This window comes from Pseudoliparis swirei, chromosome 6, assembly GCF_029220125.1.
Source record: "Pseudoliparis swirei isolate HS2019 ecotype Mariana Trench chromosome 6, NWPU_hadal_v1, whole genome shotgun sequence".
NCBI lineage: Eukaryota > Metazoa > Chordata > Actinopteri > Perciformes > Liparidae > Pseudoliparis > Pseudoliparis swirei.
Window position 1 is genome coordinate 18,184,140 of NC_079393.1, and position 14,254 is coordinate 18,198,393.

Here is a 14,254-nt window from a genome sequence, read left to right on the forward strand (position 1 = left end):
CTCAAAAACTAATTAACAATGGAAGGGCAGCTAAAATGCACTTGGCTGTTGAAACTATTGAAAATACAACTTCCTTATACTGCCAACAATTTAAGTGTGGAATACAAATTAATTGGGTTTTTAAAACATTATAAAACACTTTTTAATTGCGGCTTCCATGCAAATCCTTACACAATATGACAAGCAGTTGATGATGATGACAAGTAGCAGCCTATTTGGGATGATGTTGTTGTTGATTTTTATGTTGTTGTTGACATATCGCTATGATTGTGTAATAGTGTAATTGTCGTTTAATTTTAATGTGATATTGGTGATTTAAAAAAAACGTATTAGTATTGACCACAGAGAAACGTGAAGTCACCAAAACATTTTTTGAACTTTGAACTTATTTTGGCGTTAAAGTCAGAGTTGATGAAAGTTAGTCGGTCACTTGTTTAGTAATATTGCCATCCAGACACAGCGACGACGCAGTATAAACGTTTAAAACGCAAGTCCGTCGAATAACTGCAACGTAACACGTCAAAGTTACGCAGCAGAGTCTAAAGTTTAGTCACGTGATGCGGTTTATCGCAGCCTGTCAGCAAGCTGCAGGTGCAGCGCTGTGAGCGCACCGGGCAGCACGTGTTGCTTCCTCTACCAACACATCTTAAGTCTGGCACAACATGACAGACAATGTGAAAACTACTTACAAGCGATTTAGTGGTCAACCTTGATACGACGGACAACCGAGTGCTTTATCCTCTAGTCCCCTTCAGCAAAAGACTGCTGGCGTCAATCCACACAGGAAACAGACAGAAAACCGTTTCCGGTCACCAGTTTCAAATTAATCGCATTAAACTAGAATATTATAAAGTGAAAAAACGATATCTCTTTATGTTCAGTACTTCCTACCAAACTTATACAAAATTCCATATAATAAACTATAATAACTATAATAACTTTCTGAGCCACAGCATATAAAGCATTTTATAGGGGTACTGGCAGTGACTTGGGAACCTGGTCCTTACCCATCATGATTGAACAACATAAAAGGCTATGTTTGAAAAAAGTCACAAAAGTGGATGCTATGGAGATAAAATATAAGAAATTGTGGAGATAGAGACATTAAAGTAAACATAAAGTTCCCTTTAGGGTGGCCTTCCAGTGAAGAAAAAGGAATGAAAAGCCCTTAATAGTGTCCTCAAATGGAGAAAACATGATAAAGTGTCATTAGTGCCATGAAGGCTGCTCTTCAGGCTGGAAAACACATAAAACAGCCTGAATCTGACACTGTTAACCAACATCAACAAATGGTTTGAGAAAGTCCCAGAAACGCAGCACGTTGTCAGTCAATTTCAAATTATAGGAACATACTTGTGTATTATTACATTGTTGGATTATGTATTGGATATGTAACTAAAAGAGAGCACTCTGAAATTCCTCCTTCTTGCGTTTCCCAGTCAAAATCTGATATTATCTGAGATTGGGGCAGTTGACGTCATTCACAGATGCCATGAGGAGTCTGAGGGAACTGATGTAGAGAGCACTCCCTGAGGCAACAGGTCACTGCATGTGTTTCAGCTAAGAGGAGGAGGAAGTGGTAGAAGCGGAAGGTTGACATTTCTTTAATTATCTTTTCATCACATAACACTGTCATTAATAAAGCTAATGTTGCTCCATAAACAAAAGAAAGAGGAACTAACCACATGTTAAACATTACTGAAGTTGATCGAGGGTTTAGATTTACAGGAATGCTTCAATTAACTTTGTTTTCTGGCTCTCACACGTGTTGTCCCAAACACGCAGTGCAGACAGGTTAAATTATTCACAACATGAACCCGAGCATTAAAGGTTTACATCACATATCCCTCGAGTGCTGCCTCAAATGTTTCACTTCTTCTGTGCCAACCACCTGATTATAATTATAAAAATAAAAAAACATGTCACCTCATGAGAGTAAAACTAATGTATATGTTGTCGTCATCAAGTACTGCTCGACAACAACAAACAACCTTTTGAAGCAGAAAACTAAACTGCTGCTCATGGCTTTGTTCTGCTGAAATAGATAATCAAACACATTATGAAGCTTTTATCTGATTTCTATAAATACATCCAAGGTACTGTAATATAACTTTCATGTGATGCAATATTATTAGGCCAGAAAACAGGTTTCTCTCCTCGTCCTGCAGCATTTCTTCTCTTCCTTTTAAGCCACAGGTAATCCCTAGATCTCCTAAACACAACTATTTAATGTAATATCAATACAATACAGAGACAATTAATCTTCCTGTATACATTAAATGTATCGTTTTAGCATACAGTTACATCATTTTTGTCACAAAGATTCAATTCACAAATCTCTAAATATGAAGCAGCAATTGCCATTTAATTTATGCTTTCTTTATACCATTATATACTGCATGTCTGCACGTGGTTGTAAACGTTTCAACAGAAAAACGAGTTATAGAGTCTGAATATCTTGCATAAAATGGAATCTTGCTCCCGGCGTTCTCCAGTTGTCTCAACTGTACTTTACAAACAGAATCTCCCGGCCTGTCTGAACGCATACTGTACGGTATTTCCAGTTTCAGCACTTGCTAGGACAAGTGACACGTCGCACGTCAAAACAAAAAGGAAGCTTCCAATGGTATAAAATGTAATATGCTCTAAATACCCCTCACAAATGTACCAATGAGTGTGCCATCCAGTATGGAGTGTCATTTTATATAATTTATTTAATTTTTTATCATTTGTATTTTTATTTTGTTGTCTGGTAACATGTTTCATATGTTTACTGTATTTGTAACTTGTTCCTCCTTTTAGGAGAAAAAAAAAGAAAAACCAAATAAACACATTTTGAAAAAAAAAAAAATGTAATATGCATTCCATGTCAGTCTCAATGTTATGTTTGGTGTGTGTGTTTCCCCGCCAATGTATTCACACCCATCTTGTTAGCTACAGTTACAACACAGAGAAACAACAAGTATCGTTCATCATATGAACATCTGAAGCCGCGGGAATATTTTGGGGAACACAACAACAACCTACTATTAATTAATTATATCAACCACATCTGTTATTTGTTTTAATGGTATTCATAGCATGGGTTGACACAGTTTTCTCCACCTCAGACTGAAATAAATATATGCAGTTTGTTTACCGTTTGCGAAAGAGAGGGACTTAAGAGCGTCATCCTGCCTTTGTTTTCTATCATCTCTGGGGAAAAGGTTTCACAAAGTAAATGTGTGATGAGGTGCTGCAGTGCTACAATTGTCTTTTTTTATTAGATACTTTTGTTAAAAAGACCACCTCCATGGACCCTGATCGTTCTACCAACCAACATGCTCTTTTATTACATAACAGAGAGAGAGTCGGATGCTTTTTCAGGAGAATCAATTCCTCTGATAATAGTGGTAACTCCAAAAAACATACATATTTGCTGTAAAAAAAACAATACAATACTGAAACTATTGTTTCACTCCATATCAGACATACCGTGGAAGAGTACAATGTCATTTTTATAATCTGATTTTCCGGTTTCCACATCCAGTTTGCACATCCAAAAGCCATAGAGGAAAAAACAAAGCCTCCTGGTTTGTCACATCTGGTAATAACTGGGGAGATGAGGTCCACCAGTCCCACCCAGTTGGGAGATCGATCCCTTTCAGACTATTCAGAGAGTGGGTGGACGCTGTCCCACTTTCTAACCATAAAAGGCCTCACCTTTCATTCCACTCTCCTCCGTCTGTCCTGAGACAGATTAGCACCAGCGAGATGAGAGTGTGGCTGAAAACACCTGACAGGCAGCGACGAGGCCGAGTGATGCCACAAATGAAACAGCCCTGAGAGAGGATTATTGAAGATGGTAGAGTTAGGTGATGGATAGAAGATAAGAAATGCGCTGACATGTTCCATGAGAGCGGTTTAATGGTTGAGTGGATACCCACACACACACACACACACACATCACACATTCCTGTGTGACATGTGCAAATCTTTCAATCCATCACTGCGGAAAGGACTATTAGTGGTGCTCTAAAGGTTGAATTACTGCCCGTGGTTTGTTCCTTTGACTCATTTATTTACATCCTGGTTCTGTTTCACAGAACTGAAGCACAGACGACAGACATATGGGAAGTGCCCTTTAATGTGTGTGTGTTTTGGTGTGTGCGTGAGCTGACGTCAGGTATTCATACAAAAGACCAGGGAAGTTTGGAAACGTCCATGTTGAGATCAGTGTATATATGTTCTTTAAGAACCAATAAGGTATTAGATGTGGCGGCCGCTCTGGTTCTCATCAGAAGTGCGCCTCAGGACAAAGTCAGTCTGTGAGTGTCCTTCGTGTTGCAACTGATGGGTAATTTACCGTAGCTCTAAGGAAACTACACGATAGTTCACAGTTAGAACATAAAAACTCGAAATGCACTTGATTTGTTCAACTCCATTACTCATGCTGCGGATCAGTCGATACACAATGAAACATTTTAAACTGTATTCGCAGTGTGCAGGGCCATGATTAGTGTATATATCTATATGATAAATCACACAGCCATCGGTGAAGGTTCTGCATTGGACGTGGACAAACAGGCAGCAAAGAGAATGACTTATGTTTCAAGGTGGTGGATTTCTAGGATTGTTAACCAAGGTGGGTGAAACAGTGGAATGAGTTTTTGATTTAACGTTTATCGATAGCGCCTTCGAGTGTCCAAATGTGCCCATTACACCATGAATGTCAAAACAATCGCTGTCACATGTTGCTTTTCATCAACCTTACAGCTCAGTTTAAATGAAAGTGAATATGAAAAGTTTTTTTATTTGAGCAAAACAAAAAGTAGCACTTAAGTTTCATCCTGAGAAATGCAAATGTGAGGTATTAGTCACATCGCCTTTATTTTTCATCCAGCTAAAGCAGCCACCAGAAAACCACCCACTCAGTAGCATTAGAGGGACAATCTCAGTATAGCAAGTCCTCCGATTACACTGTTAGCCATATGGATTCCTCCATGATAAAGCACTGTGGGTTAACTGGAGGTGGTGTCTTGGTCTGTCCTGATATTTCTGAGAATGCTTTCTATATTTTATAGATCTTGATTAAACAAAAAAGACAGAGAAAGACACCGTCATATGGCCAAATACCAGAAATTCCAACCCATCTCAAAGTTTACTGTGACTGAGCAAACAACAGGAACGCCTTTAATGGCCTTCATGCGATCACTCTGCTCTGAAGAGAATGTCACACTGATCATACAGAGACAAACCTCTGACCACCGGGGTGTCAGTCTGGGTGTGAGCTCCCTCTGCTGGGCTGGTGTGTGTGTTGCTGGAGATGTTTCTGTAGAGCTGCCCTGGCTGTGTGAGGGCGGGTAATCGCTGGTCTGTCCAGGAGTTTGGGCATCTGAGGGATTTGAAGATGCTTGCTGGCAGATTGTTTCCTTGATAAGTCCATCTTTGCACTGAAAGACAAAGGACCTTTCTTTAGGAACACCCAATTTGAACAATTCAGTTAAAATTCTAACTATTACACAGTGCGAATTGACAACTAGTTGTTATCAATTGAAAACTTAAACTCTAAAAAGATCACATTGTGCTTTTGTAGGGAACAAAAAGTGACAATGTTTTTAAAACATTCATTGATGAATTATATTTAAGAAACCATAAGAAATTCAAAGTTAATTAGGAACCATTCAAACTACAAACAAGATACAGCTTCAAACGTCAACCTTGAAATATGTGGTTTTTATACTGCATGGCATCCAGAATGGTATATAAAAGTATACTTTATTAATGCCATACCTTGAACCCATGAGCCGTTCACCAAAGGCACTTGTTGGAGGTGGGCGGGGTACGTATGCAGGCTGGAACAGAAGAGGCTCGTCGGCCATAGTCAACTGCTGGAGACACAGACCTGAAACTCCAGAGGGTGCATCAGTTGTCCCAGGAGAGCGCCCGACTCTGAGATCAGATAAATGTTCTGAGCTGGTCTGGCTGAGTCGAAGCCTGCGTGCACGCAGCCCTGGTGGCTTGTGGTTTCCAGTTGTTAGAGTGGTTCTGCCAGGGGGAGAAGGGGACAGTGTGGCATCTGGGCACAGGGAGAGTCCAGCCACCACAGGGGAAAAGGCTTCTCTGTGATGCAGGGCTGAAAACCACACAACATTATTTTAAATGTATTATAGATATTAATATGGATAGATGGTTATTATTGTTGTTTCTCTGTCTTTACTTAAGCAACTGCTAGTACGTTCATCCAGTGACTATTTACCTGGGGAAAGACCCTGTAAAGAGGAAACTGGTGAGGCAGTATCTCGGCTGCTACCGTGCTTCTCCGCTCCATGTGCTTCATCACTATTGTGCTTCCTTACATCACAAAAGCTGTCTTCTTCATCATCATCATCATCATCATCTCCCCCCTCTTCTTTATCACTGTAACAAATAGCCAGGACCTGTGGTAATCTTTCCGTCTCTATGGCCTGGAGACGGCTGAAAAACAACATAGAAAGATGTTGAGTTTCATCCCCCATATGGTCTGCAGCCAGGTTGGCTGGAAGAATCCTAATAGAATCCTTGATAGATATTCACTTCACTTTTTACTTTTTGAGTCCTTATGGGTTGGAAACAGATCCTATTTCAACTGCTATCTATGAAGCCAATCTTTTCATCATGAAGTGTCTTTCCAGTTTAAGAAAAAAGGAGTGAGGTGTGTCAGTGGTTAGTACCTGCGGTGCTGCTCCCTCCAAGCTCTAAGCTCCGCAAAAACATCAATGCGTTCTCTAACATCAGTCTCCTCAAGGTCGTACGTGTGTTCTGGTATATGGATGGGAAGGTCACGGTGGGTGAAAGTAGATCTGGTAGGTGCAGTCTATGAGACCAAGAAGAAGGGAAAAGAGAACGAGGGTTAGAAAAGGAAACTAGGAACCAAAACAGAATAGAGGCCTAAGAGCGGAGAACATTAATTATGGATAGATGCACGAATAATGGTCAGACAGAGAGCGAGCGCAAACACAAAAGGGGCAGACAGAAGAGGAGGGGAAGGAAAGAGGAAAGCAGATTGAGAGCAGAGGTGTGTTTATGCCAGTGTGACAGATAATACGGCGTTGGCAGCGAGAGCCCCATCTGTCAAGACAGTCTGACACTGTTACACTCCTAACACATCTCCATCCCCCCTTTCCTCCCACCACCGTGCCTATCCTCTCAAGTTTCTGTCCACCTGCAAATAATTAGCTCCCTCTGTTTATACTGACATGACATTAAAGAGATGAGCTGGTGGTGTCAGCCAGCCGTAATGACCTGCGAAAGCCCATGAAGCTTGTTGTGCCTCTGAGTTGACACTAAATGCTCTGCTGGATGAGAAACAGCGTGCAATAAATGATAGACTGGTGTGGATATATATTGATATCTCATTAACACAGATCTGTGTTTGCATGAACAAGATGTGTTTTCACATTATTTAAGGAGTTCTGTTGTTCCTTAATCCAACACACAGCACCTACCCTCAACTTTTCTCGCCTCGCTCGAATAGCCTGGACCGGGTTTCCACAGAAGACAATCTTGCCGGCTCCTTCATAAAGCAACGGACAAGAGAAGGATGTCAGTGAGTCCAACACAAAAAAACGCCCTCTTGGTGGCGCTGTTGAGTCCAGATTACAAAATGTATCTGCACAAGGTGATACTCGTGAGAAAGAAAAGAAACTGGCGCTTAGTATTTTGAGAAACACCAGTTTGTAAAGCAGCCAAAGGTGTGCCTAACCATGCGTAAGGAGGCTACTTTCTGCTTCTACTGATGCCAGATCTGAGTCTGCAGAACCAGGTCTAGATCCAGTAGGGGAGAGAAATCCAGGCCTGGATGCTGACATGGGTCTGGAGCCAGTGTGGGGTCTGGAGCCAGTGTGGGGTCTGGAGCCTGCTGACAAGAGGGGCCAGATGCATGAGCTGGAAGAAGGGCGCCTGGCTGAGCCGGGTCGGCTGTAAGGACATGCACCGTCTGCTGAATCCTCTACAAAAACAAAAGGGAGAGGCCCATTAAATACAGGGCTGTAATTAGCTGGTCCGCATCAAATCACTCAAAACAACATGGACATACACACACCGTCTTGAGTAGCTGCCTGAGAGGAGTTGCAGTCTCTGATGGAGTCTCGGAGAATGGCCCAGTCCTCTCCCATGGTGCTGCTGGAGCTCAGCCCGTCATCCTCCACCCTTACATCGTCTAGGTAACGCAGCTGAGGGACCAACTCCCTCACTGCAGCCCGATAACTATAGTCTGCCATCTGGGTAGAAGGGAGGAATCGTCAGAAAGAGAGAGGCCGAGTGAATGTAGAGGACGGACAGGAGACTAAAACTGAGTATTATTAGAAGCGGTGACTTAAATGTGCACACTATGTAACACCTAAGGACTCATAATCAACACAAAAAAGTTTCAGATACGGATGTATTGAAAGAGAAATGTGCAGAGATTGATGCATTGTGGAAAGAAATGCCAAACGGAAACTTGTGACAGCTTCAGGGTACTCATGCATATCCAAATATAAAACATCTTAGTCAGTAACTATTAACGTTAGTTAAACTGGTATTCATGATATTATCAATATTAACTCATGTTATGTAATTTCCTTCTTTTGAGATGAGATGCTGTCAGTACTGTTTTGTTTCAATTTATTAACTTACACCATCTCGCTAAATGAGCATGATATCTATCGTTTAATGCAGATTAAATATGTATCTTAATGGCATGGAGCATTACGGGTACTAAAAGCATTCAGTATGAACAACATTCGTTGTGCACATGTTCCTGCTGTGGTCATTGATTGGTTTCAGTTTATGTGCTAGTGACAATTATACAAAAGACTACTTTAAGGATCAGCCCACTCAGATGAGTGCTTGACATGGACTGGTCCACTTAATGAATGTTGCTTCTCCAGTTGATTCCACAGAAACATTTAATTTTTACACTTGTAATCTAAATGATTGTCTATCATAGCGTCAGTATACTGTACTTTACCTATGCTAAGTAATGCATAACTACTGATGATTAAAAAAAGGGATGTGTTGCAAAGGAGATGTCAGATGAAGGTAATCATTTTGATGCACATACAAAAAAAAGTGAATATTGATTAGTCAACCAAAAGAGTGGTGCACTAATATTCTATGGACAGTTATAAATGTGTCAATAGTTACGAGCATTACAACAATATAAGGCACATTAGCTAACCTTCGTTGTTAAATTTTGCATCCATTTTGACCACGATGATTATTTATTGAATTTGTAGAGAGAGAGAGAGAGAGAGAGAGAGAGAGAGAGAGACCTGTAAATGACTGAGGTACTGAGTGATCAAATTAGAGCTCGGCACCCCTGCCCTTCAACAAACCACACAGATGCAGTGAATGAAAACGAGAGTGAAAGGCTGGCATGGTAGACACGAAAGAGAAAAGAGGAGGAGAATGAGGGCTGGGTGAGAGGAAGTGAGAGGATGTGTGTGTGTTTGTGTGTTTGATGGAAAGAGAGAGCGAGAGGAGTGATAGTTTGGCAAGTGAGCAAACCCAAGAACCCCTCAGTCCCTACAAAGCACAGGCCTAATGCATATTCAGCTCAGCATCTACCCTCATCGCCCTAGTTTCCTAATTAATGCTCTGCTAGTGGGTGTAAATAAACACATTCACAGTGGCCCAAAAAACTCACAGCGTACTGTGTCTCGACTCAGCAGAAGGTGGAAATGCAGCTTCTACTTGCCGAGGCCCATGGTGAGCTGCTCCACCCACCAAACACACATGTATTGGCCACTTCTCAAAGAGATCAAATAGCTCCGCAATGTAATAATAAAACATTCTGTCTGTGTCATGATGACTTATGTTTTATTGTTTGGATGCCTCCTGCTCTCCCCGGGTCCTATCGGGTGCATTAAACACCCCGATGCAGAGCAGTGAGATCACACAGATGCTTTCATGTCTCAGCGCATGCTAATAATTCAGTCATTATCTGACACAGCCGTGAAGGCTGACGGCCTCCTATCAGAGGAGAGACAACTAACTGAATGATACCTTCATCATGACCCAATGCTTTTGCAAGTTTGTTTTTAAAACATTAACTTAATACTACGCCGTCTTTTGAGGAACTCTGCACAACTCCTTGCACAAGCTTCAACCGTTTTCTATTTATTTTTATATATATATAATACCTTTTGTCAGACTGCTGTGACTCTGACCCTTGTGCCGCTTGGTGTTGGTTACTTCGGGTGGCAATGCTCCAGCTCTTTTAGTGTATTCTATTCATACATGTTATTCTGGATAAAGATTTTTTAAAAACATGGTCTATCAGCCATCATGCTTGGATAGTGACATTTGTTGATTTGACATGCTTTCCATTCTAATGTAGAGTACAGGCGTGTACATAACTTTTGGAGCTAATTTTGGTTCTTCCTGATGTCTTCAATTCCACTCGGAACAATGGTTATTTATCAAATATCTGTATCTGCTGAATGAGGAACAAGGAGGAGCCTGAAAAGGACACGAAGATATGTCTGGTGAAAGAACTTGGGGTTCACCGTGAACGATGTTACCTTATTCAAGCGTTAACTCTTCAGGTGGAGACACATGTGAAATCTATTTTTGCAGGAGAAACAACAGTAGCAGAGCATTACCCTACCTGGATTGCATTGGGGTTTGGTTGAGCACACACAGGGTTTCCTTCCAGGGTGAGGGTCTGGAGATTACCAGCCAACCCCAGATACTGGATCTGGACTAGGTCATCCACGTCATTGCCTTCCAGATCTAACAGCTGCAGGTTCTCCAGCATGCCAACCTGACTCAAGTCTGACACATTGTTATAGGCCACGTACAACTCCTGGAACAGAGGGAGGTTGTACATACAGCGTGGTGGCGATTGGTAGTGCGGATGAAAATCTGGGATTAGACTAATTGAAAAACTAGCAGATGGAAAATTAATTAAGTCAACGATAGAGAAATACTGTGGTTACAGATGGGTGGGCAGGTTGGACACACAGGGAGAGTCAGAAAGACAGATACGATATCTTCCTTTCTCACAGAGACCAACATGAACTCTGATCGCTGATCAACCTCATCATCATTACTCAGGAATTTGCAATATTTCTTTGCTGACCTCATGGGGAAATGTATCACCAGTGCAACATGGCAAATGGAAATGATGTTAAGAAACAAATCCCAAAAAATATTTATTTTTCTTCTCTTTTAATCTTTTTACACATTCTAAACTCAGTCACGTGTAACTATACAAACTCTACCTTGAGTGAAGTGAAAGTACAAATGCCGTCTAGGTCTTGGAGGGAGCAACGAGACATCCACAGTACCTGCAGGTAGCAGAGGGTGGTTCCCAGGTCTCTAAGGAGACCGAAAGAAAAAAGCACAAACATGATTTAGAGGCAGGAGAAGGAGTTACACAACACAATGAATCATGGGAAAGGCTATCCAGTCACTTGGCTACTGAAGCTAGTCTCCCTTTTCTCTTCCCCAAAATGCAGGTCTCTCCACTCCTTCTCACTTGTCTCTACAACACCCCTGCGCTGACCCTTCCAGCAGACTCAGTCAGTGCATCACAATCCTGTAACATCCTCTCCACTACAGCTCCCACAGCCCAGAGCAGGAAATGATATCAGAGGCAGTGCACGTTTGGTTGGCTCTGCTCTGCTACTCTCGGGGTGAAGCAGACAGCTCCCTATCTTTCTGTTTGTACTCTCTTATCCCTCAGCGGTCTCTCGGGTATAACATTCTCCACCTGGGCTGTTGTGAGGGCAATTTACAATGTGTGTGTGTCTCATCCTGGAGGTTTATTGCTTTTTTGTCGATGCAATTTTGATGACACAGCTGCGACTGCAATGAAAGTAGTGGGACACTTCAGGAGAAACTGTGTGTATTTTTCCTGTCTTTTTTCCCCAGGACTTGTCCAAGTGGACAAATCTGAAAGCTGATATGCCACAAACCCCTCTGTGTCCTTTTGTGAGGCAAGTGGGTGAACCTGTTCTGCATGTGTATGTAGCGCTAAGACCGCACTGAACACAACATCTGTGGTTTACAAGCACTAACATGCATCTTCAATACAGCTAAATAGTATTACAATTCCTTATTGGAAAACCTTGGGAGAAGCAGAGCAGAGCCACACTTGTTTTCCTATCAGGTACACACCCCTGTGACTTCTGTCCTGCTATTGTGTCTTTTTATGACCTCCAACACTTCCCACTGAAGAGTGTCTCCTAACCAACATGTGAACAGTGTATGACAGTAATCCCTATGCATTTGGTTACTCTTGGTTACATTTCCCTTTTTGGAAAGACCTGGATCGGTTTGCTTTATTTCAAAAAAATAAGTTAAACATGAAGTGGTTCTTACAGTGACGTACATTAGTGGAACATATCCAGTTTTGTTTGATGCAGCATTTTATTTTTGGTTTTGCGATTAGCAGCTTCTTGAACAATCTGGAGTATTCCATGAGGTAATGTCAACCAGATACGAGTGTGATTGTGTGTGTGTTCCCCTAGGAACAGGTTGCTTTTCAAATACAAAGCAAGAAGAAAACAAGGAGATGGTTTCTGTGTTATGTAACCTAGCGCTTACCTTACGGACACGATGGTGCTGTTGTTCATTTTGAGATTCACCAGCTTGGGCAAGTAGGCACCTGCAAGATGATCAGATAAAAAATGCCATTGCGCTCACTGTCATGTCCCAGTGGGGTGATTATTTATTGGGTTTTAAACTCGCCTCCTGGTTTACCTCCAAATTCACCTCATCACGCATTCCACTGCAATTAGCTAGAAAGAAGAGCACCTAAGCATGACTCACATATGCATAGACCCTGCTCTGTCATGCCTGCACTCGTTGCGCAATCTAGAATACTTTGAGGACGAAGGTGAGCCTAATGAAGTGTTCCTTCAACATTATCACCTCCGTCATCCCGCACTGAGGTTGGCACACCTGAGAGGAAATCTAGTACGAATACGTCGTGTGCGTCATAGAAATGTCTTTATTCGTCTCTTGTCTAGTTCTGGTCAATGATTGTCTATGTGGTCATTATAAGAATCTACTATGTATCATCATTGTACACCAAGCAACACTAGATACAATAAAACCAACACAAACAACAAACGGTGAGCCCTCATGAGTACACACACAACTTTCTACCTGTGCAACATGGTTTAGAATAGTTAATTTACATTCGCAAATGCCTTAATTATTGTATATCTTACCAATGTTACCCAGCGTGTTCTCCTGCGTGTCCACGCAGATCTCCAGCGAGGTCACGTGAGAGAGATCCCGAGTTCCACACAGCGATTGCTGAGAGACGGAAATTAACAGCATACACTGTACTAGATTTTGTCTTTATGCAACATTGTTTCATCATCATCATCAACATCATCATCATCATCATCCACATACCTTAGACATACACCTATGACTTTGGTGGAACAAATGATGTGAAGTCTATGATGTGAAATCATTCTGTCTGCCCACCTCACCTTGAAAACCTTTTCTCTAGTTGCTGTTCAGAGAGCCCTTCATAGGCCACGAGAGAGGGGAATAACAGAAGTATGTATAGGTATGTGGGATACACACATAACAAAGGGTGGTTGCACACAGTAGAGGTTACACATATCTCCATGTTGACGTGTGCAATGCAAGCCCTCAAGTCTCCACTCAGACCCTCCCCAGCTGCCACTGACTAGCCTTGTGTATCTGTCTAAGACAATAGAGTATGTGGTGGGATGAACGCTGCCTGTATCCTGTGGGCTTTGGGTATTTACCAGCTTTTCTTGAGAGAGGTAACACCCCACTGCCGTTTTATAGTCCTCTCGCAGTTTCGGGGTAGGGGTCGGGTTGATGTGGCCCGATCCACTCAGCTCAGTCACGAGGACCCGTGCTGTGCCGGGCCGGACCTCCCGGAGCACAGACACACGACCGCAACTCATCTCTCACGGCTCCCTGAGATGAAATATATATATAAGCGAAGTATTAACACGCTTGAATAACTTTCTATCAAAGAGCTCAAACTAGTATCGACACCAGCCTGAACTGCCGTGGTTAAATGTTGACACGATGCGGGATGCTTCACACGTTACACGTAACGTTAGTAGAATATATAATTACCTGTTGCAGGAAACTGCAGACTAAAAACATCAACACATTTTACAGACAGAGTACTTTGCCTACAAGCAAAAGTTTGCTTGACAACCACAGACTACTTCCTGGACACGGCACCAAGTAGCACCCTGGGAAATGTAGTACACGTGTATAAGTGGAACTCTTGATGTGAACGCTT

The 14,254-nt window shown here is 42.0% G+C and overlaps 2 protein-coding genes across 7 annotated transcripts in view; both read right to left on the reverse strand.

The window, feature by feature from the left end:
• LOC130195723 (ras association domain-containing protein 8-like) overlaps positions 1 to 736 on the reverse strand; it is a 30,838-nt gene extending 30,102 nt beyond the window's left edge. Inside the window, exon 1 of the mRNA XM_056417410.1 lies at positions 690 to 736. The gene's annotated coding sequence lies outside the window, so the exon portion shown is untranslated. The remainder of the gene's footprint in view (positions 1 to 689) is intronic.
• An 852-nt stretch (positions 737 to 1,588) lies between these two features.
• On the reverse strand, positions 1,589 to 14,172 carry lrrc56 (leucine rich repeat containing 56). 6 transcript variants are annotated; one of them, XM_056417219.1, is made up of 14 exons: positions 14,083 to 14,172; positions 13,740 to 13,917; positions 13,185 to 13,272; positions 12,556 to 12,616; positions 11,229 to 11,325; positions 10,613 to 10,810; positions 8,063 to 8,240; positions 7,955 to 7,969; positions 7,724 to 7,876; positions 7,467 to 7,534; positions 6,693 to 6,835; positions 6,239 to 6,456; positions 5,773 to 6,115; positions 1,589 to 5,432 (listed from the first exon to the last, which is right to left on the reverse strand). In XM_056417219.1, the coding sequence occupies exons 2-14, from the start codon at positions 13,902 to 13,904 to the stop codon at positions 5,255 to 5,257; spliced, it is 1,905 nt and encodes a 634-aa protein (XP_056273194.1). In that variant the 5' UTR covers positions 13,905 to 13,917; positions 14,083 to 14,172; the 3' UTR covers positions 1,589 to 5,254. The 6 variants fall into 6 exon arrangements, with proteins under 6 accessions (XP_056273194.1, XP_056273195.1, XP_056273192.1 ...); XM_056417220.1 differs by lacking the exon at positions 7,955 to 7,969; XM_056417217.1 differs by having other exon boundaries at positions 7,724 to 7,969.
• Positions 14,173 to 14,254: the final 82 nt, after the last annotated feature.

Excerpts from the sequence above, each read along its gene's own strand:
- lrrc56 (XM_056417217.1), bottom strand. The coding sequence starts at position 13,904 with ATGAGTTGCGGTCGTGTGTCTGTGCTCCGGGAGGTCCGGCCCGGCACA. Across the intron at positions 13,273-13,739 it reads ACCTCTCTCAAGAAAAGCTG|CAATCGCTGTGTGGAACTCG; the intron begins GTAAATACCCAA and ends TCCGTCTCTCAG. Across the intron at positions 8,241-10,612 it reads CAAACCCCAATGCAATCCAG|ATGGCAGACTATAGTTATCG; the intron begins GTAGGGTAATGC and ends CCTTCTACCCAG.